Source organism: Crocodylus siamensis, chromosome 3 (genome assembly GCF_052110815.1).
Source record: "Crocodylus siamensis isolate JL-2025a chromosome 3, ASM5211081v1, whole genome shotgun sequence".
In the NCBI taxonomy this organism is placed as follows: Eukaryota; Metazoa; Chordata; order Crocodylia; family Crocodylidae; genus Crocodylus; species Crocodylus siamensis.
This window is the reverse complement of record NC_143397.1, coordinates 217,834,407-217,859,337: the sequence shown is the minus strand read 5'-3', so window position 1 is coordinate 217,859,337 and position 24,931 is coordinate 217,834,407. Positions and strand designations below refer to the sequence as shown.

Below are 24,931 nucleotides of genomic sequence, written 5' to 3'. Positions count from 1 at the left end.
GGTTGAGTCACTGAGAAGATGTATAATTTTTCCTATTTATGTTAATAAGGGTTCTTCGACTTGACAGACTTCATAGTGAATAATTTATATAATATTCATTACCAGGAATATCAGATAACGGCAGGACGTTTGTACTCCTTGGAAATAATTTGGAAGGCAAGATTAGTAGTGTCAGTGGTTAACTACTATTTTGATTGTATTGTTTTTCTGCCTTTTAGTCCAGAACTCCAGGCACTTCTGAAACTTAGTGCACTATTAGTGGATGGGAAAAAAAAAACCTATACAAAATTTCTAATTTATCAGTTTTTCCAGTGATTAGACTCTTGTACAAGGATCAATGCCAGGCTAGCCTGGCAATGTTATAAAGTCCAATGAAAAATTCCTGTTCTTGCTGTTCTACTTGGCAGCCCTTGGCTTCCTTAAGTACTTTTGAAATAAGTTTTATAGCCTGCCTCACAGTTTAACCAATCTAGGCCCTTCTTGACCACGAAGGGATGTATCCCGAGTTGAAGAGCTTTCACACAGAATACCCTGGTGGCCTGGAGTGGGGTTTTACTTGAACATCTATTTAAGGAGTTGGAAGAGTTGGATTTTGTTTGTAATTAACTGTTTTATGTGGTTGTGTGTACGTGAGGAGAATATCCTGCTCTTTCAGGACTGAATGGCTTTGTCATGTATTTTTAACCAGTTCAGGTATGGACCTTGATTGCCCAAGAGAGGTTTTTATTAATTGTATTTGCCTAATTACAAATAAGTGTAAAACATTAACAGAATAAAATTCTAATAGATACTAATTTAATATTGTTTATAGAAACCCAGTTCTTCATTAGGGACTTCTTATAAAATGACTCAGAAGTGGAAACGTTTTGCCAATTTCATTGCATTCCAGATGACCAGTTACATAGCATTTGGAAGGAAGGAAGCGGCAACTTTGGTCATGTGCCAAAAATCATTTCAGCACCTAGCTTGAATTCAGTAGTACTCAGTTCATGCAGATCAGGGGAATGTCCTGCCTTAATGCGGTGGGGGGTTTTTTTCTCCATTGGTATGTTAATGAAAATTGATTATTTTCATGACCTTTGTCTCACAGATTTCACCTGTGCACTTAGTATTTTATGTCTGAATTAAATTTCTTTTAAGGCTTTTTAATTAAAAAATGTAATGATACGAATTTTGTTTGCTGAAATATTTTGTCTTTTTGTTTTCAGAACTTAGTAAATGGCTTGAACCTTTGAAAAATCTTAGATTTGAAATTAATTGTATTCCAAACCTCATTGAATATATTAAACAGGTTAGTAAAGTGCTGAAAAAAAATTATTTAGTGGTAATGTTATGTTTAATAATTTGGGTGGGGAAGGAGGGAGAGAACATGTGTGTGCACACATGTATATTTTTAAAAATCTCACTCTAAATTCCCCTTTTTCTAATTTTTTAATTTTCCATGTATAGAATCTAATTATTGGACAGCCATCTTTGATTCATTCCCCATCTCCCCTTTCCATCCCCCCCAAAACTGCTGTGGGGGGGCAAGTAGTGGGAGTGCAGTTAGTGTGGGGAGGTCAACTAGCTTGCCCCCTGGTAGTGCCTGCCCTCTGCCTGCTCTCCCACCCCTTCCCCTTACTTCATGCTGGCAAGCTGTGTCCTGGTTCTAGCCTGGGGCAGCGAGCACAGCCTCAGGCCATCCCCCATAGCAGCCATGAAGTAGCAACTGTGGGCTGCACACCACTGCTGCAGGGTTGGGCTGGGGCTGGGTTTAGTGCCCAAGGCTGAAACGTGGACAGAGCATGCCAAACTGGAGCAAAGGTAAATGCTGGGGGGAGAAGGGCAGGTGGGGGAGCAGAAACTGCATGGGGGGAGGTGGGGAGATGGCAGGGAGGCAGGGGCAGGCAGTAGCAGCAGGTATGGCCCTGACCCCTGGTAAGGGCTGGAGCCTGAGCCACAGCAGCTGCTTGTCCCCACCATTGCCCTCATATGCCACTTTTAAGAAGAGGGGCTCCCCCCCCACGATATGGTAAATTGGGGTGGGGGGGAACCTTATCCTAGAATCAAGTAAATATGGTCAATGTCAATCAATTAAGCAGCATCTTGCCATGGTAACTATCAATCCAAATACACTTGTTTGTATGGAAACTAGATTTCTTTTAAGGCCTGTATTTGGGGTCGGATTTTTGTTGTCTTGTATACATTCAGCCAGTCAAGATGGTATAATTGAGGGTAGAAGTTGGTGCACAGCACAATCTGCAACAAAATTGTATGTTAATAAAAAAAACCCATGTGTTTCATACAAGTATTTCTTTCACTGCTAGCTTTTTTTCAAATGAAGTAACTTGTTAGAAGCTTTTGCCTCTGCAGTTAGTCTGTCCTTCCCATTCTTGAAGATTCAGTCCAGCAAAGTCTCAGTGGCTTCTGTGACAAAGGGATGACACTGAATTAGGGAGTAGAAGTAGGCTGATTTTTATGAAAGCAAGCAATGTTAAAAAATGTTAATATTCTATCAGTAATCTGTGATGGAATGTAAGGTACAGAATGTAGTATGACAGTCTAAAGCTTTTTGTGAAGAATTGTATGTTTGTGCATTTTGTCAGCATGGTAGTACTCTTTATACAGTTGAGCAGTAACATGATAACTTTTGGTGCTGCCAAGTCTGCACAGTATGAATAAGGTTGGAAATATTAATGTTCTTCAGTCTATCTAATAAGTAATCAGTTTACTTTTTTATAACATTATGATGATTGCTTTTCAGATTTCAGCCTAGTAAAACAGGTTATTGTAACGTATCAGGTGTATCTTTGGTAAAAAATAATTGCTTATAACAAATGTCCTTACTTTTTTTTTTTTTTTTTTTTTTTAAGAATATCGATAGTCTGATGACCCCAGAAGGAGTTGGTCTTCCTACTGCCCTCCGGGTTCTTTGTCATGTTGCATGCCCACCACCTCCTGTTGAAGGTATAATACAGATGTGTCTTCATTTTTTGATACAGAAATATTAGTTCTTCAAGTGCCTCCAATTTAGTCGCACCTAAAATATAACTGTGATTGCTGAAAAAAGATAAGGTGTACAGAAAAGTGTTTGTTTTTTCCCCCCCCATTTACAGGTCAACAGAAGGATCTAAAATGGAACCTTGCAGTTATTCAGCTTTTTTCTGCTGAAGGAATGGACACCTTCATTCGTGTTTTGCAGAAATTGAATAGTATTCTTATCCAACCTTGGAGACTCCATGTCAATATGGGAACCACAGTTCACAGAGTTACTACCATTTCCATGGCCCGATGTACACTTACTCTCCTTAAAACAATGTTAACTGAACTCCTGAGAGGTGGCTCTTTTGAGTTTAAAGACATGCGTGTTCCTTCAGCTCTTGTTTCTTTACATATGCTGCTGTGTTCCATCCCTCTCTCAGGCCGCTTAGATAATGATGAGCAAAAAATTCAGAATGATATTATTGATATTTTACTGACCTTTACCCAGGGAGTTAATGAAAAACTTACAATTTCAGAAGAAACTTTGGCCAATAATACTTGGTCTTTAATGCTAAAAGAGGTTCTCTCTTCAATTTTGAGAATTCCTGAAGGATTTTTCTCTGGACTTATACTTCTTTCAGAATTGCTGCCTCTTCCACTGCCGATGCAAACAACTCAGGTATAATTTCAATATAAACAGAAGCTTAATTAGTTGCAAGTACCACCTTATGGATCATGTTCTTTAAGTGAATAAAAGGGTGCCCTGAAAGCTATTAAAAAGATTTTAATTAAGTAGCTTGTTTTGAGGTGTATTTAATGGCTCATCAGAAATCAGCTCGTGCATATTTTGTGTTTAATAATAGAGTATTAAAAAAAAATGGTTGATTCTGATCAATTTTATGTTGTTGGTCACTTATTTACTACTAGCACTCTGGTGTTTCACTGTATTACTTAATTATTAACCTTGCAGCTTTTGTGTGCAATACTAAATGTAGAAAGGAGTTGCATAGAGATGTTTCAATTTCTCAGTGTATATGAAGGCTCCCTATGGTATTATTTTACATTTTTTGATCTGAAACAAATAAATATAAATAAGTGGGCTAATTTTAAGATTTCATTTGCTCTGATGTGGGATTACAACCTGTTCCGCAAACATACCTAGTCTGTTGAGATGGTTATTAGTTTAGTTTCTAATAAGGGTCTAAATGCCTGCGATGTTTGAAGCTCTCGTTGATAACACTAAATCAGAAGCATCTGAGAGGAGCAGAATTTGGTCCTTACTGCTTGTTTTTCTCTCTAGCTGAAATGAGCTGTTATAACTCTTTTAAAGTACTCTGTTCCTTCACAGGTAATTGAACCCCATGACATATCAGTGGCACTCAACACCAGAAAACTGTGGAGTATGCATCTTCATGTTCAAGCCAAACTGCTACAAGAAATAGTTCGTTCTTTCTCTGGCTCATCTTGCCAGCCAATTCAGCATATACTGAGGCGTATCTGTGTTCAGTTGTGTGACTTGGCTGCACCAACGGCCCTTCTTATCATGAGGACAGTCTTGGATCTGATTGTGGAAGATCAGCAAAGGTATTTTTATGTTTTTTGCACAAAGTTATTTTTTTAAATACCCATAGAAGTTTTAACCTCCATTTTCTGCAACAGTTTTGTCAAGTGAAGAACATGGATTTTTAAAGTTTTAATTTATCAAGAACAGACTTGGATGAATCCTCAGCTTGGGTCTACTACAGTGCCCTGCGTTGCCAACCAAGCAAGTCATGTGTTGTATTTTAATTTAGATCATTATATGTTTTGTGTGTATTTTTAAGAACTGTTGGGGAAAAAAGTTAAAATAGTTATGAGCAGGGTACATCTGTCCATATATACTTAGTTGTATTATCTATTATTAAATAGATATTGAATCAAATTACATGCGACAACCACGCCTACTTTCCAGGAATATGAATGAAGACAGAAACATCTAAGTACATAAACTGCAGGTTTTGTTTAACATTCAAAATTCTTTGATATATAACCCTACTATATTGAAAAGGATTATACTGTATAGTATTGATTTTTAACCAGGGTCTCTTTTGATCCTTTCAAGGGTGCCACAGGGTATCATGCAGTGTTAGTACTGTTAGGTGTGCAATCATGATTCATAAGATATAAACCCAGAAATTTCAAGTAGGAATCTATAGTGCTGAAAACATTCTGACCTGTTGTGGTCTTTCAAGTTGTTTGTAACAGAAGAATTGCTCTATGTTATTTTTCTGTATGCAAAAAAAAAAGAGAGAAAGCTAAGAGCTGGCATTTTCTGAGGTGTGCCTTAAAAAGGTTGAGAAACCACTGCTCTAAATAAAGTCTTCCTAACTCTAATATGTAAGAGCACTGATTTTTAAAGTACATTAATGTTGTTTCAGCAGCACAGAAGATAAAGAGAAACAGTACACTGGCCAGACTGCCCGATTACTTGCTTTACTTGATGCCCTGGCTTCACACAAAGCTTGTAAATTAGCCATTTTGCATCTAATTAGTGGAACAGCTAAAGGTGATGAAAAGTATGTGGAAGTTTTCCAGGATCTCTTGGCTTTAATGCGATCTGCTGGGGACAATGTTATTCATCAGCAGTGCACTGAATATGTAACTTCCATTTTACAGTCCCTCTGTGATCAGGTATTGTATAAAATTAAATATGAGTAACTGCATATTTTAATATGTAATTTGGGGATTGCATATGCATGAAGAAGGGACAGTAGCACATGCACTTCTAGATTACTGTGGAGTTGGGGATTGTGCCATATGTCACCTGGAAAAGTGCATTTGTCATTGTCTTGAATTTAATATATGATCTTGACTGTACACTTAGGGCAGCCTTTCTGTTTTTCAGGTGAAAACTGATGTGAGAGTTCTCCCAGATTTGTAGCACCTTCTGGCATAGATTTGGGTTGTTGAAGGGTACAAACTCTGAGGTTTGTCCTTGAGGGTGTCTTCCTCTCTCTCCTCTCTTCCAAAAAAAAAAACGTTTGTTAATATTCTGGAAAAGAGAGGATTAGATCCATGCCACCCAATAAAATTTTACATTGGTGACTCTAGGCTTCTTTGAAATGAATTTGTCCTTAGTCTTTTTCCTAGTGAGAAGGTGTCCATAATTATATAAGAAAAGCATTTTTCCACTTTCATCCTTTTTTGATCATTAGAGATGCCACCTAGAATTGAGTGGATATTGGAGAGTGAATAATCCTCTCAGCTGAAGAGGGTGACTTGTTCACATTAATATTTGGGAACATGGATGGGTCAGTGGTAAAAACTCTATCTGCTCTTGGTTGCTGTCTGCAACCTGGAAATATATGGGTGATCATGCTCCAGGGTCATCACTGGCAGTTGCTCTCAGGCACCAGAGACCGAAGTCTCAAGGGCATCCACAAATTGATGTCCACAAGGTGGTCTTGCTGGCGTGTTTCTGGTTTTAGAGCATGCAAACTAGAGCAAGAGACAGTGTGTCCTCAGTTTCATGCTGCCACTGCAGTGTAGACATACTTAAAGTGCTATTTTGACAGCTTCAGAACTAATTGAAATAATTGAACTAATACAAAGATTTACTTTCAATTTGAATGCCTTTAGAAATACATGGTATTTTCAGGTTTTTATAAGTAGGCTAGTAGGAAAATACAAAAGTTTTCCTAATGAAGGTGATCTTCTCAATATGTGGTCAGTGTTTATCACTCTTGCATGTGATGGATATAACAGTTAAGTTTTCTTTTCACAGGACATTGCACTGATTTTACCAAGCTCATCAGAGGGATCTGTTTCTGAACTAGAACAGCTCTCCAATTCCTTACCAAGCAAGGAGCTGATGTCTTCGATTTGTGACTGTCTGATGGAAACCTTAGCTAATTCTGAGAGTAGTTATAATTGTTTGCTGACATGTATCAGGACAATGATGTTTCTTACAGAACATGATTATGGATTCTGTCACTTAAAGAGGTATTATGCTATAACAGCTTTTTAACAAACTAAGATTTTGCTTTTTTATGTCAAGATTTTATGTCAGAGTTTTGTTTGTATTAATAGTAAAGTTTGTATTAAAGGTATAGTAAAGTAGTATCTGAAGGCCTGAGATGACTGAGGGCTCCATTGCATTAGGGAATAAACAGCGTGAGAGTTATTCCTAGCAGTGTCTGGTAGAAGTTATGGATGTGTCCCTAAACCACTTGAAATGCTTGGAGCACATTTATATTGAAATGTGAGGCACCTACAGAGCTTGGGCCTTCATGGGAAGGAAGGAGCTGATCATGCATTCCGAGGAGTGTAATTTTGGATGTAGTCCTTGAAGTGGCTGGATTTAGGCCCCTGAGTTCTTCTGTGCATTTAGCTCGTGATTTTTTTCAACCAGGGTGATGAGGCTTTTGAGGTAGTGGTTTTAAGAATGCTGCATAATATTAGCACTATTAGGGGTGCAAAAAGCTATGTATGATTCATACCCAGAGATTTCTAATTGGAATCTGTAGGGTCAAACCTGGAACCTGCTGTGTTATTTGCAACAGAAGAATTGCTCTTATTTTTCTCCAGTCAAGTAACAAGTGAAAGCTAAGAGCTGCTATTTTCCATGGGGTGTATTCAGTCTACCAATGGGGAGACTCTAAAAACAGCCTGAGAACCACCAATCCTTGTCCCTCTGTTCTTTGTCTAGAGTGGTATTGAGCTGCTTGTTGGATTTGGTCTGTGGTAACAGAAACTAATAAAACGTATCCTAGACCTGAGGCTTGAAGAATTCTTAGATACTACTACAATAAGTATAATTGCAGAGACAATTCTTGAGGTATACATAATCAGACACTTGAGAGCAATGGTTCAGTCTAAAGGGAATAGATAGGTGCCAGTGTTATCATTTATCCATATTCAAGTTGTAGCAAATGGTTGGCTTCATTATTTTCTTTATGCTGATTTTTTTTCTTTTTATGAAGCAATACAATGCTGTGATCACAAGGTGGGGTATTAACACTGGGTGTGTCCCCTCTTCTCTCCCTCTCTTGTGGTAATAGCTCTCTAAGAAAACACAATGGTGCGCTGTACACTGTATTGAAGCGAGTAGTAAGCAGCTTTAGTAAGGACACAGGAGAACTGGCATCTTCATTTTTGGATTTTATGAGACAGATTCTAAACTCTGACACCCTGGTAAGTGAATATGTATTAAATGTTTTTCAGCTGGTTAAGTACTGATTCTGTTGCAGTAGAGAGTTGATATAAAACAAATATAGCTATTAGCTCTGAAATCACTGGAATGTGCAGTCTTGGCTATAACATTTTGTCACTGTTAATTTAGTGCCTTCTTTATTGGTTAATACAATTCAGTGTATTTTGCCAAAATGTCTGTAAATGAGGAGCAAAGTTTTTTCCAGCAAAGTAATTACCATTGTATTCTGTAAGGGGTATAATGCAGTCATCTAGCTTTTAAAAATTTTATATTGAATTCAACCTCAATATTAAAACAGTTTTGATTGTGCATACAGTTCTCATTTGGAACTCCGGCTCACATCTTTCCCTTCAGTTCCATTCTTAGTGTGGTGTTCCTTTTTTACATTAATTTCCAAATCGAAAGAAATTTTGTGTATATTTCTTATTATGCCCTGTTAAAGTAATTTCTAAGTACTTTGAGTGGTATTTATGCATTTAATTATTCAGCTAACTTGAGACAGGAGCTATAATGGGGAAGAGGATAAATAAATATATGCCTGGGGAAAAGATAAATTTTCAGTAGATTTTTTTCTGTTTCTTAAAAAGATGTTGCATTGTTAATTGTAAGTGCATGTTTAAGGTATTTTTTACAGATTACTTAGGCTGCCCTCCTTTAAAAGTTAGTTTGTAAAATGATCAGTGTAATTATTGGGTTTTAGCTTCAGATTTGAGTGTTATAACAAAGACCTGCTGTGGGTATTTCTGAAATTGGTGATTTCAGTTAAAAAACAATCTAAAATTAGTGATAAGTAGCAACCTAAAATATTATTAATATTCAATAAACTGTTTTCAGTAATTTCCAAGGGAATCCCTTTGAGGGAGAATCTGAACATGTCCTTTTGATTTTCTTTTACTAAAGGGTGTGTTTTGTGCACATCTTTTATTTTAAAGTCATAAACATGGAGTTAAAGAATCCCCTTTCCTCAGAGATGTTGGTGTGTGTTGCAGGTATTTTTGTGTTTTTTTGTATGCCTGTGTCTGGGAGGAGGTAGATGTTTCACTAGATAGCCACAAAACTCCATTGCATTCTCTTCTTTTGTGGTGCTCTGCTTTAAAGTATATCTAAATGCTATAGATTTTGCAGCACTTTTACAATCCTTAATTTCAGTTTTGAAAAACTTGACATGTCATGTTTTTTTTTCAGGGCTGTTGTGGAGATGATGGAAGTCTTATGGAGGTAGATGGATCTCATCCAGCAAGGACATTGGGTCTGACTACTGCAGAATTAAAACATCTGTTACAGAACAAAGAAGAAAGCCCTGAAAATGTTCTGCTTGAACTGGAGAAGCATGTTTTGGTAAGAGGATTTTGAATAATAAAGTCCTTGTTCCTTTTTTAGCTTATTCTTAGCCTTAAAAGTATACAGAGAGAGTTCTGCTTCCTATGTGCAAGTTAATGATAATTCATGACAAGGGTTGATATGAATGGTGTATGTTGGCTTAGCTAGTTAAGTACTGCGTTTACTGGTGGCTTATTATGCTGAGAGGCCTCTGTGAGATTGCGACCCTGTTCCCACATATTTGAGGGTGTCCTTTCTCTTGAGCTTAGACAGCAAAATAAGAAAAGAGACAACAGATGCGTAGAAAGAACAGGGAATAAACTAGAGCAATTAGATTGTTAATGTAGTCAACAGCAGGTCCAGATCACCAATTCCATGTCCACTGTCAAATCAGCGGATGATAAATCACATTTTGGACTCTGTTACAGGGGTGTAGGTTGTAGCCCGTGCTTGTCTAAGGACATAGGCAGACAAGGTTCTTTGGGTGAATCTGATATCTTTTATTAGACCAACTTAAAAAGTTGGAAAACAGTTATCAAGTAAGCTTTCAGGTTCAAAAACCCTTCGTCAGGCTAAGGAAGTTTCAGCAGTTGGTGTGTGCTCTTCCTGGATGGAATGAAAAGTAAAGAAGCTAAAGGCTGGTCTAGTATGCATACAAGACAGGTAGTCAGTGATATTATAGATTTGAGGAGTCAATGGGTGAGAGACAGGCGGGGGGGTGGGGGGGAAGAGAGAAGGGGGATGAATAATGGAGAGATACCTAGGGAGTAAGATGTCAGGCAGGTTATAATGCATCATAAATCCAATGTCTATATTTAGTCCATAGTCACCCACAGAGCAAGTTTTGTACAAGACACTACAGGACTTTTTACAGAAACTTAAAAACATAGACTACCTTCCCAGCAACACCCTCCTAGCCACCATGGATGTTACCAGCCTATATACCAACATCCCACACCAGGACGGCATCCAAGCCTGCCTTACATATCTACAGGAACAAGATGACAACTCAGAATACAGACCCAAAGTGTATTATTGACCTTATACACTTCATCCTCACACACAACAATTTCACTTCTTAATAATCGACACTTCCTCCAGATGATGGGAACAGCTATGGGCACCAAAATGGCCCCACAGTATGCCAACCTTTTTATGAGCCACCTGGAAAAAGACTTCCTCAAGAACTGCACCATCAAACCCTTATTTATACTTAAGATATATCGATGACATCTTCATCATTTGGACTGAAAACTGGCAATCTCCGATTTGAGTTCCATCAGAAATTCAACAATCACCATCCCTCTATCCAACTTTCTCTAGAATGCTCCAGCACTAACATCTCCTTTTTAGACACGATGATCAGTATCCAGAATGATAAAATACAGACCATGTTATACAAGAAACCCACAGACCAACATACATATCTGCACAGAACCAGCAATCATGCTGAACACACCAAGAAATCTGTGATATACAGCCAAGCCCTCAGATACCACTGAATTTGCACTGAAGAGAACACCTGGGATTGCCACCTCACCAATCTTAAAAAGGCTTTCACCCAACAAGAACATTCCTCCAGAGAGAGAGATCACACGTTTGAAAGAGCCACCTGGATACCATGGGAAGAACTGCTGCAGTACAGAAGAAACCTCTCCCACAAATCGCACACCACTGGTTATGACACATCACCCTTCCCTTGAACCCCTATGGAAAATCCTCAGGCAATTGCAACCCATACTAGAAAGAGACCCTGTTCTTTAAAAAAATCTTCCCAGAGCTACCCATCCTAGGCTTCAAACAAGCACCAAACCTTGCTAACCTCATCACCAGAAGCAAACTTCCTCAAGCCCAGAACACACCAAAAGGATCCAGACCATGCCATGACAAGAAATGCAAAACCTGCCAACACATCTCCACCACCTTCACAATTACTACACCCCACAACAGAGCCATCAGCATTCCTGGATCTTACAACTGCACCTACAGAAATGTAATATATCTCATCCAATGCACCAAATGCCCTGATGGAAAATACGTAGGAGAGACCAAACAACAACTGTGCACCAGAATTAACGCACACTGGAAATCTATCAGACGGGAATACCCAGTTACCTGTGGGGGCACATTTCTCACAAGAAACCACTCTCTCTCCAATCTCTCAGTCCTGATCCTCAAAGGAAACTTACAAAACACTTCCCAGAGAGAGAGCCTATGAACTCCACTTCATCAACCTCCTGGATACTAAAAATCATGGACTAAATATAGACATTGGATTTATGACACATTATAACCTGCCTGACATCTTACTCCCTAGGTATCTCTCCATTATTCATCCCCACTCTCTGTTTTCCCGCCCCCCCCCCGGCCTGTCTCTCACCCATTGACTCCTCAATCTACATTTTCACTGACTGCCTGTCTTGTACGCAGACCAGCCCAGCCTATGGCTGCTTTTCATTCCATCCAGGAGCATACACCAACTGCTGAAACTTCCTTAGCCTGACAAAGGGTTTTTGAACCCAAAAGCTTGTTTAATAATTGTTTTCCAACTTTTTAAGTTGGTCTAATAAAAGATATCAGATTCACCCAAAGAACCTTGTCTGCATTTTGGACTCTGGAGAGTTGACTACTTGTTCTTTTATAGGATATTAAGGTGCCCTCTGCTGTTTTTCCTCCTTGCTAGGTCTATTTACATTTTAGGATACATATATGAATGGATCATACTGAGAGTAGTAAAAATAGTCTGTGGTGCATTTTCTTCTTTTAACTGGCATCTGTCCTCAGCATTGAGTATTTTAAATTCTGTGACTGGTTTTGACACAGGAACGTTCTAAAGAAGATGATGGCCTTGAATCCTTATTGGACAATGTCGCTGGACTTCGGCAGATGTTGGAATCAGCAGGCAATCCTTGTCCGCTGAGTGACCAAGATGTGGAACCAGTTCTTTCTGCACCAGACTCTCTCCAGAATCTGTTTAATAATAGGTAAAATAATAAATACGTTGGACACTGGGTGCTTTCTTTGAAACAGTGTATGGGTTAGTACATTCTTGATGGGATATATTTTTCTGTGTTATGCTGTGAAGTTTAACTGTTTTTACTATTGTGATTTTCTTTCAGGGAAACAACCTGTATTTCATCAGTCTAGTATTTTGAATTCAGTATGAATGCTAAAAGTAAGGGTGTTTTCCATAATAGCTTCTCTATGCTAGTTCAGTAAAGAAACCTGTTCTTTCTTTCAGATTGCCTTGCTCTTAGGTGAGATGAAAGTTGGATATAACTTGTAGATTTAACTTCACGTGACGCAGTTAGAGCTCAAGTGTGTTTTCATTTTGGTTTAATAGGGGTTGTGGTTAGTCTAATCTTGCTTACTGTACAGTTGTGCTTGCTTAAGCTTATATTTTATCAGGTCCTTGTATTTCATAGCAAGTCAGGCCTTTGAATGAGTCCTGCTACAGTAGTCATCCAAAGTCATGTGATGCTCCACTACACTTACATTATTAGCCTTCAGTCAAAAATGCATTTGCTGTTCTTCATTACAGGACTACATATGTGTTGGCAGATGTGATGGACGACCAGCTGAAGTCTATGTGGTTCTCACCATTCCAGGCTGAAGAAATTGACACAGAGCTTGATATGGTAAAAGGCTTAATTAAAATTGAGGAAAAAATAACCATTAGTGTATTTAAGTGAATATTAGATTTATAAACACATCCATACTCCCATCACCACCCCCCCACACACGTGAAGAGCAGCAAAGAAAACATATCTTTTGTAAAAGGTTTCTATAAGGAAAATGTGTATCAGACTCCTGTTCATCTTTCTTTGCTTTACTTTCTTTCTGCTAACATATACAACTGCTGAGTCTTTTTCCTCTCACTCTTGTACAGATGTCACAATGCTGAATTTTTCAGACTGCAGTCTGGGCAGAACAGGCCTTGCTTGAGCGCTAGTTCACCTGGATAGATAGCCTGTCTTTCAAAATTTGATGCCTAGGGATTGACCTTACTGAGGTCCAGGGGAGTACATATGCAATTGCTGCAGCACCCACTACTGTATTTACTTACCCAAGACAGGGTTTTTTTTTCTCCCACTTAGGTGACGGGAAGGGGGGCAGTGGGTCAGAAGTGGTAGGGAGGGAGCAAGCTGCTTTGCTAGCTCCCCCTAGCCACTGATTTCCCTGCTGCAGCAGTAGGAAGGTGGCAAATTTAAAAGGACCCTCCAATAATTAGATTCTATACATGGAAAATTGTAACACATTTATAAATTGTTAGACCTTATTAAATGTATAGAATCTAATTTTTGGAGGGTGTCTTGGATTTGGGTCAGTACAGTGTTTTGATGGGTCCCAGCTGGGCTGGTCGTATCCTGCTGCTACCTTTTCTTGGAATAGTGCTTATGCTCATTAAGGGGAACTGCCTTCTGTTATTGCAGGTAAAGGTTGACTTAATTGAACTGTCAGAGAAAGGCTGCAGTGACTTTGATTTACAAGCAGAATTGGAGAGATCATTTTTGTCAGAACCCTCATCTCCTGGTAGGACAAAAACTACAAAAGGATTCAAACTTGGAAAACACAAGCATGAGACCTTCATAACTTCAAGGTAGGAAGCACTGGTGATCCTGTATCATAGTATTAATGTGTTTTACTGAGGGGAGGAAATATCTTCCTGGGAACTGGTAGATACTTGATATAATCTCGCTTTTTTGTATACTAGCAAAAAAGTTTGTTTTTTAAGGTTACTTCCCACTGTGTAGATATGAATGTAGTGAATGAAGCAGCAGAGCTTGTTGCAAAGAGCCAGGCCTGTTACGTTCAGCTTTGTGGAATCTTTTTTTTCAATTTGCATTGAATACTGTTACAGAAAATGCCTGATGTTCAGCTGGAGTAAATTCTCTGATTGATTGGTTAAATAATCATGTTAATTTTTTTTTTTTGCTTCAATAGTGGCAAATCAGAATACGTAGAGCCTGCAAAGAGAGCACATGTTGTGCCCCCTCCTCGAGGAAGAGGCAGGGGAGGATTTGGGCAGGGTATTCGACCGCATGACATTTTTCGTCAGAGAAAACAGAATACAAGCAGACCTCCTTCTATGCATGTGGATGATTTTGTTGCCGCAGAGAGCAAAGAAGTGGTTGCTCCAGATGGGATACCACCACCAAAAAGGCCACCAAAAGTATCGCAGAAAATTTCTTCACGTGGGGGATTCTCAGGGAATCGTGGAGGACGCGGAGCATTTCACAGTCAGAACAGGTTCTTTACTCCACCTGCTTCCAAAGGTACGTTGCCTTTTTTGCTTAGGATTTGGAGGATGTGAACTACCAGTTTGGGTAAAAGATGCAGCAAGAATACTATTCCACTATTTCTATGTAAACTTCATAAAAAGCTTCAAATAAAATCAAATTATCTTAATGGTGGTTAAATATTATCAGTGTGATTTAGCTGAGAAAAAGAAATAAAGTGTTTGTGGCTGTTTTCATGAGGGAAGTGGTCCCTATATTACTCTGGAGTTAAAACAAAGCTTTGTTTAATTGGGTTTTTTTTTTCCTTTTCTGGTCAGGGTGGTAAAAATATTTAGTTAGACCTTTGTGTTCTGGTCAAGTGCTCTTGTTTTTAATGGCATTTGGAGTGCATTATAATATTCACAAAAATACAGTGGGCTCACTCTGCAGTGATATAGGACTTGGTCAAATGAAGCATAAGTGTTCTGTCTTCCCTCAGCCCACAGTTCAGATGAGTCTTAATTAGAAAAAACAGTAGCCCAAAAGGAAAATATGCAGTTTTCAGCAAGTCTGGCTAGAAATTCTTTTGCAAAATGTAAAGAATTGTTTTAAAATTTGGAAACAAAAGTAATGCACAGTGACAGTTAAGCTTGCAGTTGACTATATTGCATCCATTCACAGTCTTCAAAGTGTGAAAATGAGAAGAGAAAGGGGAAGATGTGCATTCCTTTACACTTCCACATTGCCTGCAAAACTGTTGGCAATATGCAGTAACACAGCATAAGGCTCTCACTTCTGTCTTCCTGAAGTAGAAGAAAAATAATGCCCCCCCAGCTTCACCAGACTTGCAGTCTAACCTGACACTTTAACAGGGACCTCCTGTTTCTGTAGCAGCAGATCAACACATCTAACTATATTGCAGATCCCATGAATTTGGGCAGTTATTTGTTTTAATCCTGTAGTGGTTATTACTGAGTTTGAGTGTTAGAGAGAGAACTCCCCTTTCATTCTCCCATCCTCACTTTGGTGCATTTGCTGTGCCATTTTTTTCTGTAATGCCTAAAAAGCTGTAAAAGTACTCTGTAGACCAATACTGTTTAAAAATTTAAGTAAAATGTCTAACTTAAAAAAAAATATATGTATATTTTAAGAATTGTAAACTTTTATTCACCCTGTATGTGGCAGAGATTAAAATGCAGAAAAAATCTTCATTTTTTTTCAGCCACTTTGTGTCTCTTGCATTTAGGAAATTATAGTCGTCGTGAAGGAGCCAGAGGGTCAAGTTGGAGTGCACAGAGTACACCGCGAGGCACTTATAATGAAAGTAGAGGGGGTCAGAGCAATTTTAACAGGGGCCCACTGCCACCATTGAGGCCTTTGAGTTCTGCAGGTATATATGGTTTGATTTTTGTAATACACTGAAATGGTCCTGAGACTGCTGGAAGGTTCTGCATTATTTCTTCTTTACAAATTAAGCCATTGAAACAGTGAAATTTTAAAATATATATGACTCATGGCCTAATAAATACTTCCACTAAGCGTAATACATAAAATTACAGTATTTGCTCAACTGAAATCTTAATCTTGGTATCTGAATTTTGCATTTGTGTAGCTTTTGTTTTAATACCACTATGGTAATTGTAGACCTAGTTAAAACAAAACAATGCTTGACTAATAAGTGAAAATAAGAAAAGTGACAGTCCCTGTCTTCAGTTTTTGTCCTTTAACACAATGGGGTTTATATCCATACTTACACCTTTTTAGATGCCAGTACTATACTTGCTTTTTCTTTGCTTCTAGGCTATCGACCCAGTCCCCGTGATCGTGCTTCTAGAGGTCGTGGTGGAATTGGGCCATCTTGGACGAGTGCTAATAGTAGCAGCAGTGGTGGCTCAAGAGGAAAGTTTGTTAGTGGAGGCAGCGGAAGGGGTCGTCATGTCCGTTCCTTCACACGATAAAAGTGAGACCTGGAACATCCCAGCAGTGTGAATTTCTTAAGCAGATGATAAAGAAAAGCTGAGGCACTAAAGGACCAATTTAGAGTAACTGGTATCAGGAGACAGCAAGGAAATATTTTTGTTGGAAGAAAGCAGTTTTTGTTTGATACAAGACTTGAAATTTCAATAAAATTCAAGACTTTTTGTGTACAGTTGTATATTTTTGTTCCTTTTGAAAGAAATTTTAATTTTTTGTGGACTTCTATATACATTACTCAGTAAGGAACCTATTTGAATTAAGACTTGAAGGATTTCTTTCTATAATATTCACTGTGCCAAAAGAAAGGTACAGGGTGGGTGGGTGGGTGGGTGGGGGTTTGTGTGTGTGTGTGTGTGTGTAAGCTTTGTGGGTATTTTTTTTGCAGTAGCATGTAAGGCAGTTTGATTTTTCTCCCCTCAGGTTTAGAGCTACAGGCTTGTATTTCTATTGGTCAGTTATTAAATGAATAAAGTACATACCAATATTTTAATGAATAGGAGGAAATTATAGCAAATGACAGCTTTTGATGTGTGAAGGAACAGAAAACTTACAAATGCAATTTAAAAGCTATTTAAGTATAAGAATTTTAGATTCTTAAACATATCCCTAAACCTTTGAAAGTATTGGCAAAACTTGCTGTCTAAAGAGGAACTCTTCTTAGGGAAGTCATGACTGTAAGTCTCTGTGTTAAGAATTTGCTCATCATTCCATCTGGAAAAGTGTGCGACTTGTAGAAGAGGTCATAAAAGAAAGTATCCTTAGCATTTTGGGGGTGGAAAGAGTTAATGGCTTGCTTGCTGGCTCATATATAACTGGGGGGAGATGGTTTAAAAACAGGCTTCAATAAAAATGAAAAACGCTATAATGAATTAGCTAACTGAAAGCTTTGTTGAATACATCCCCTGGATTAGCTTCCATAATTATTTTTGACATTGAGATACAATGCAAAACAACCCCAAACCTATGAAAACTAGGAACAATATAAAAAATCTTCAGTCACATTTATTTTCATACTGAACTCCTCAAAGAATTTGTTTTGTACTTTACATTAAGTATTTGCATTTCCTTTTAATCCAGTGGATTTTGTCCCATAAGGAAGAATGCCGTTTTTCAGTACATATGCTGCATACTTACAGCAAGGCTAGGAGGTGGATAGTACAGCTCTATAAAGGTAAAATGTACATTAAATGTTCACCAATGGTAGCTAGCTCTCTTAGTTTCATATTTCATTTACACATAGGTCTCTTTAGGTGGTAAAGGATCTAAATGTAAATGAGGACATGCCCAGCTAGTTTATATAGTTCCACTTTAAAGTGATCTTAATATCCTTTGCTTAGCCAGCGTGATGTCATAGACTTTAAAACCATATTTCAAAATGTACCCTGGGCTAAGTAAACACCATGCATAAAAACCCCGTTTAGCTTTATCCACTAAATTTGTATTAACAGTTTTAGTTGAGACCATGGAGAAGGCAAATGTAAAGGGGGCCTTATTTGTGGAGATACTACGTATGAACACCCCACAACATTCCATCAAATCAGTTGTTTGCAAAAAGTTAATCAACATGACCTGTAAGAGAGGTAAGCTTGATCTGTTAATTAACTGGTCGTGGCTTATATGGAATAACTTAGGTTCATGTAGATATTGGTTCATATGTATTTAATATTTATAAAGTAACATCCTTCAGAAAATTATTGCATAGGAGAATCTAAAGCTACCTGAATTGCAAAAATAGACCTACAGATACCCAAGTAAATCAAGGAGGATGGAATTTTACACATAATGTAATTGTAATAACTAAAACAGGTGAAATTCTAGTAAGCATTTACAGGTTTGTTGTTGCTATTTTTTTAAACGGAGGAGCATTGCATAAATATTTTGTAAAGTGTACTAAAGCTCTTCTCAACCATGTGTTTTGAAAGATTTTATTACTATATTTTTAGAAACTACGAGATGAAGCTGTGGCAGAGATGATGTTTGATTTGTTTTTAGTGAGAGACTTTGAAAAGAAAAATCTGCAAGTGTGGAACAGACTTGTAAATATTCAATTTTGCTTTATGAAAGTTTGAAATACGGCATGTCACACTTGGCACTTTCGAACTGGAAACAATAAAAAGTTATAGATAAAGGTGAACAAAATCTAAGTAAATCATTAGTCAGACTTGAAAACTGAGCAGTTTGTCTACCAGTTTCTTTATTAACACGGTTCTGGAATTGAGTCACACACAGTCCATCCCTTTCTGACAATGTCCCTGCAAAGAGAAGCCACCCCAAAAGGCACAATTCTGTGCTTATACAGTACTGTAATGAGCTCCAGGCACTAAATGGGGGCAATGGAATGGAGGTTGAGTGGGGAGGGGTGGTCAAGCAGCTTGGAGCAGGAAGAAGTGGCAAGGAGCAGCACTCGGGGTGGAAGCAGTGCGGCTCAAAGCTCTGGAGTTGGAGGAGGAGTATCTAGGGGTGGACAATACTCTGCAGCCAGGAGGTTAATCCTCTCACTGGATGCTAGCAAATTTGAGGCGTTATATTGTGGCTCAACATGGTTTTTGGTAGCACCTCTGAGATTCCCCCCCTCTCCATCATGGTCCCTGATTGCTGGCTCCTTGTCACCTCCTGCTCTGTGTGGCTGGAGCCCCACTACCAGATATGCCTTTGCTGCCCAGAGTACCAAAATGTTAGTTGCACCTCTTCTTATTTAAGTCTAAATCTTGTAAGAGGCACCTGTGCAACTGATGCTGCTTTATTGTAGTATTTTTTCTACTGGGTGTCCCTTTGAAGCTGCCACAGTTTTAAGGAGCTATTTTGCAGCAACATTTGATATCTAACTTTTTCCTGATGGGAACTGAGTTTAGCTTAAATATTAACCACCAAATTATGTTGAATTGGACATTCTGGAGAATAACCCTTGGATAAGACCACATTTTACTAGGTAAGTTGGATCAGAGTGGTTTTTAGTGTACTGGTTCATCTTACCTTTAAACCTGCAACATAAAGGTTTGGTTTCTTTATTCCTTTTCTTATGAGTGTCTGTCCAGGTGCTGTTCACACATTGAAAGGACAGGTAGGTCTGCTCTTCATAACTATTAGGTAAGCAATAGGGTTGGGATACTGCCGAGACCCACCACCATACTAGCAAGAACAAGAGAAATTTTGTTGTGGGCAGGATTGGGCAGAAATTTCTGTCAGCTGGGTGTCTTAACTGGTATATTTATCTCATTTGATCATAACTGCTTTGATTCAAGTGGAGTCTTTGACATCTGAGCTTTTTGAACCAGGAAAAAGCTAAAAAAATAGTTTGTTCATTTGTGAGACACTAGCAGGGTTGGCCTGTCTCTTTTCTTCGAGCTCCAGGTGTCTTGCCAACTGTATCAGTGTGTATGGGATCTTGATCAACCCTGAATTTAGTGACAGAGAAAACAACGTGCAACAAATATTCTTCTTTGTTCTATGTTTTTGCCCTATTTAAACTGCAGGTGGCCAGTATAAAAGCCAGAATGACCTTTGGAAGTAATGTAAATGGACATTTGAGGAGATTATTTCAGTTATTTCCCTCCCTCTCTGCAGATGCCTTAGCTGTGTATTTGGTCCTCTGAGGGATAAATGAAATGGTAAACTAAGATTGGTACAAGACCCAGCCAGAATGTCTCAAAAAAGCCGAACAGCTGAATGTTGCAAATGGCCTATGGCCATAGGAATGTCTTCTTCTTTGGACAAAGACTTGCTCGTTTAGTTAATACAGAATAGAGATGTACCATGATGAAGGGGCTTTGGTTATTCTGCAGTTTGCAGAGAGAACTTTTCAAGCAATGGCCAGCAAATTCATTATTAGCTTTGTTTATTTTGAATTGCTTGCTATTGACTAAGGAGGATTTGGCCCTCAGGTTATTGCATCCTGCAGCCTGCAACACTTTAAGAGCTCTGTTGTCCCTCCAGAGTGGAGGAGGCTGGCCACTAAAAGCAGCCATATACAAACAACTCCTCCCCACTCTGTGAGGAGGGAAGGTCATATCTTAAGCAGAAGACTACATCATATAAGAGCTCTGTTAGTTAAATGTATCCCATTCATAAGGCAGAGAAAGCCCTTGAACTCTAATTCTTATTTCAGATCAGCTATTCCTGACCTAAAGAGTACTTTAGCTATTGGTTTCTTGCATAATAGCTTGGGAATAATGAAAAATGCACTTGAATATCTCTAGGCAAAGAAAGCACCAGAATTTACATAGTAGAATAGTGAAGTGAAGCAAAAAGAACAAGTCATCTTACATAAACTACCTTTATTAGTTCAATTTGATACAAGCCTTATGCTGGCTTCTTTTACAGATGCTATCATATAAAATTTAGTTCCCAAATGCAACTTCTTAAATCCTATTTTTCTGTCTTTTCATAAAGATAATAAATGTCATTCTTTGAGTAGACTGGCACTGAGCTGTAGTGCTGGAAGACGCTTGAAAGTTGCACAGAATTGCAGGTATTTATAAAGGCACCTGTTGACTTAAGCAGAGTTTTTTAAGTTTTCTCTGTGCCTCTCAGGAATAAATTATGTGGTTTCACTGAAGTAGTACATATGGAAACAAAAGGTCATATTTGGTCTCTGTATGTATTATCTTGGACTCTTAAACAATATCTGCAGAGAAGCATCACATCTGGTGGCTGTCTACAAACTGGCCAAGGGAGACCTGCAGGCTATGGGAGAGTCCCTGTTCCCCCGAGCATTACTGGGAGTAACAAGGAATAAGGGCTGTAAGTTGACTGAGAGTAGATTCAGGCTAGCTATCAGGAGGCACTACTTCACAGTCAGGGCGGCTAGGATCTGGAACCAACTTACAAGGGAACTAAAATGGCTTAACTGGGAATATTACCAGCAAACAGATTTCACTGCAACTCAGTTAAGCTAAACATATAAGATTCTCAATGATCACGGTTTCTTGGGGCAGCTATACATATGCTCCAGGATGGAGGTGAGGGTGCTTCAATACAAGTAACTCAGAGCCACTCTAATTAAAGCGCCTGCAGTGCCCCCACTGCCGCTTTGAAATGTGGATGCTGAATACACATGATATGGAGGCTTCTGGAGCATGCTAACTGGCATGCTCTAACAGACTCGCAGCAGGCTTAATTAATAGAGTCTGCTCTGATGTGTGCTGCTACATGTATAATTGCCCTGGCATTCTAAAGTCTTGCTGAAACCAAAAGGGGCCAATCAAATGAAGACTATTCTAGTGTTACCTTTCAATAAAGAAAGCAATTACCACAAAGATCTAGCCTAGTTCACTAATTATTCCACGGGAATTTTTAAGCTTCTGGAAGGCTTATGTAGGAGGGAATTTTGAGTTGTGGTTGGGCATAAAGGCCAGGGAAGACCAGGTGTCAAACCGATTTTGGTGCATCTTTAAAGTCGCTAGTAAACCAGATTAAGTAAAACAAAATATAATAATCTAATAAATAGATTTGACTAAAGAAAAGGTGGTTGACATTCTAGTCTTCCAAATAAACAGCAGGTGCTAATTCTACTTCCATGACATATGAAGAGTTTACTTTTTCTTTTAATAAGTATTTAGTATGCAAATAGGTAGTATACAAAGATGTTATACAAAGCCTGCAGGCACCAAGTTGAACCTGACCTGATTTTTATGAGTCAGAACCACACACTGCAGTTCAAATGATCAGTTCTAATGTGCAGTTCTGGAAGGATAATCCATCTGGTCTTGCTGCTTAAACGCTGACTTCGGTGACACTCTAGCAGACCAATTTCATTTAGTTTAAATGATATAGGAAAATTTCTATTGGGTTTTTTTTTATGTTTGCTGTAACTGTGTATCCTGAAAAAACAGCTGTCTTCGTTAATACTACAAAACCACCAGTGACAAAGATGGGGGGATGGGCAGCAGTGGATGAGAGTGAGCTCAAAATAAAAAACAGCTCTGGGCTTTGTCTGCAGGTTTAAAGGAGGCTTGCACTGCTCTGTGCAAAGCAAACACATTCCACAAGCCAAGCTCTTTAAAAGGTATGGCTATTGCTTTACAATCTTACACTGCTTTTGACACAGCTGCTTAAGAAATGTGCTAGGATCCCAGGTTAGAAAAAGGCTACTAGAATAATCCAAGGGTTTGTCTACACTTAAAAATCAATCCAGAAAAACAGAGGAAGGGCTATTCTAGGAACAACTCCCCGGTAGACAGATTCAGAATAGGAATGTCCATAAAAGGAGCTTGTTCAGTCAGTGCCCAAGTGTGGAGAAGCCCTGAGCTTGTAAGATTTTCATTTTCTTTTCACTAGTAAAGAAATATGCTAAGAATTCTAAATAAAATAAACTGAATTCCTTAACATTTAATTTTGGAGGGCAGGGGGTGGGGTGGAAAAGTGACTGTAAGTCTGTTAAAGGTAGTGTAAATACTAAAGAAGGCTACCTTCCAAAATAAATCTTTGGTTATGTTCATTTGCTATAAAGATTTAAATACAAAGAATAACAAGGCACATAAGGGTATTTTCTTCTAAATTAGAAAATTAGCGTAAGATTGTATCACCTGCATGTGACTTTTTTTTTCCTGAATTTTTCACAATTGGAGTTAGCAAATTTAGTAACTAAAAACACAGGCCAATTTTTATTCCACTGCATGGGTATGAGGACAGAATATGGTCTAACAGCAGTGCTAAAAAATAGTGCAGCAAGAGTCATGAGAAGTTAAGAGAACAGGAGCAAGGTAACTAGATTGGAGCTGTGTACATTTCTAAGTTGGGGTGGGGAAAAATCTGACCCACAGGCCGAATCCATTTGGCCCATAGTACACATCCCGCTACCCTGGGTGCACAATGGGGCTGGGGTGGCTCCTTCTGGTTGCCACCACCAACCCCAGCCCTGGGGAGACTGGCAGGAACCTGTGTGCATGGCCCTGGCCCATCCTGCGCCCACTCCAGACTGGCTCGTCCGTGGTGATCAGCGACAGTGGCAGCACCTAGACAGAATCTGTGCTGGGCGTAAGGGAAAAAGCTGCCTCCCCCTCACTGCTGCTGGGCCTTTCTTGCTGTGGCTGCCTGGAGCCCGTGTCCAGGCTGCCCTGAAGTTCTAACCCCTGTTACCAGCCCCACCTCTGGGCTGCCCAGCATGGCAGTGGGCTCAGTAGAGGAGCCGCAGCATCCTGGATGTGGGCTCCAGGCAGCTGCAAAAAGAAGGGCGGTGATGGGGTTGCTGTTTTTCCTCTGTGCCCAGCAGCAACTTCTGCCTGGCTGCTGCTTCTCATTGTGGGCAGGCTGGTCCAAGGCAGGCATGGGGTGGGCCAGGGTTGGGGCTGTGCACACAGGACCCTACCAGTCTCCATAGGGCTCGAGCTGGCAGCAGCAACCTGAAGGAGCTGCCCCAGCCCTGCTGGTCTGGAGCTGATTTGCTCTGGCCAGGGCAGGTCTGAAGCAGGTACAGGGTGGGCCAGAAACAGGGCTGTACGCTTGGGTCCTGGCTGGGCTGGAGCTGGCTTGATTCAGCTGGGGCAAGTCTGGAGCAGGTGTAGGGTGGGCTTGGACAAGAGCAGTGTGCTCAGCTGCTACTGGGCACTAGTGGCGGTGGCAGTGGCAGGGAGGGACTGCAGGGCCTGCAGGCTCTGGGTTTGGTGAGCTGTTATGTGGGACGGGGACGGGTGTTGACTGGCTCACAACAGCTCCCCAAAACTGCTCATGTGGTCTGCAGGCCAAAATAATTGCCTGCTCCTGTTCTAAATGTTCGCAGTCCTCAGATGTAAGAAACCCCACAAGTCAAGATTTGTGGGTGTGTTATAAAATCCTACTTGTTGCCGTTGTATAGCTCCAGATTTTAGTTGTCTGAAATCCATGTAACCATATTTCTTTTGTATAAAATGGCGGTCTGTTGTATTAATGTTCAAGTAGTTTTAATCATACCTGTGAAAATAAAATTGAAGATGCTCAGGTGCTATATATGTGTTAAAGTTATTTACATTTTCCTACCATATTTAGAGGTTTTAAACTTCTAAACAGATCTCAGACCTTGGCAGTGATATTGTAGTGAAATGTACAAATAACTGGATTTTCAGTATTACTTGCCCTGTAATGCAGATCTTACAAAAGTGTTAAAAATGTGAGAGAGAACTGTGAGCAATGTTTTAACAATCCAAGTCAAATACAAAAGCTTGCAAGTATTCAGGACAAAGAAAGAAATAAACTCTGAGCTCCTTTGGGGTGGAAACTAAACTAAATGAGAACTCTAAACAACTTGGCAATGAGATAACAATGGAGGACTATTTTAGCATTATAATTA

The 24,931-nt window shown here is 39.3% G+C and overlaps 2 protein-coding genes across 6 annotated transcripts in view; one reads left to right on the top strand and one right to left on the bottom strand.

Annotated features, from left to right (window-relative positions):
• VIRMA (vir like m6A methyltransferase associated) overlaps positions 1-16,838 on the top strand; it is a 52,014-nt gene extending 35,176 nt beyond the window's left edge. The window contains exons 11-24 of one of the 3 annotated variants that reach the window (XM_090040340.1): positions 1,209-1,291; positions 2,853-2,946; positions 3,096-3,640; positions 4,310-4,545; positions 5,382-5,631; positions 6,725-6,942; positions 8,001-8,133; positions 9,338-9,490; positions 12,296-12,456; positions 13,014-13,110; positions 13,906-14,072; positions 14,417-14,748; positions 15,914-16,081; positions 16,492-16,838. In XM_090040340.1, the coding sequence (XP_089896466.1) occupies positions 1,209-1,291; positions 2,853-2,946; positions 3,096-3,640; positions 4,310-4,545; positions 5,382-5,631; positions 6,725-6,942; positions 8,001-8,133; positions 9,338-9,490; positions 12,296-12,456; positions 13,014-13,110; positions 13,906-14,072; positions 14,417-14,748; positions 15,914-16,081; positions 16,492-16,649 (2,795 nt within the window). In that variant the 3' untranslated portion in view covers positions 16,650-16,838. Of the gene's footprint in view, positions 1-1,208; positions 1,292-2,852; positions 2,947-3,095; positions 3,641-4,309; positions 4,546-5,378; positions 5,632-6,724; positions 6,943-8,000; positions 8,134-9,337; positions 9,491-12,295; positions 12,457-13,013; positions 13,111-13,905; positions 14,073-14,416; positions 14,749-15,913; positions 16,082-16,491 lie in introns of all 3 variants that reach the window. The other 2 variants (XM_090040342.1, XM_090040339.1) reach the window with 2 other exon arrangements.
• Positions 16,839-16,841: 3 nt separating this feature from the next.
• The window catches only part of LOC149869456 (RING finger protein 151-like), a 28,779-nt gene continuing 20,689 nt past the window's right edge, over positions 16,842-24,931 (bottom strand). For all 3 annotated transcript variants that reach the window (XR_016441475.1, XM_090040354.1, XM_090040353.1), the window contains one exon: positions 16,842-24,555. The gene's annotated coding sequence lies outside the window, so the exon portion shown is untranslated. The remainder of the gene's footprint in view (positions 24,556-24,931) is intronic.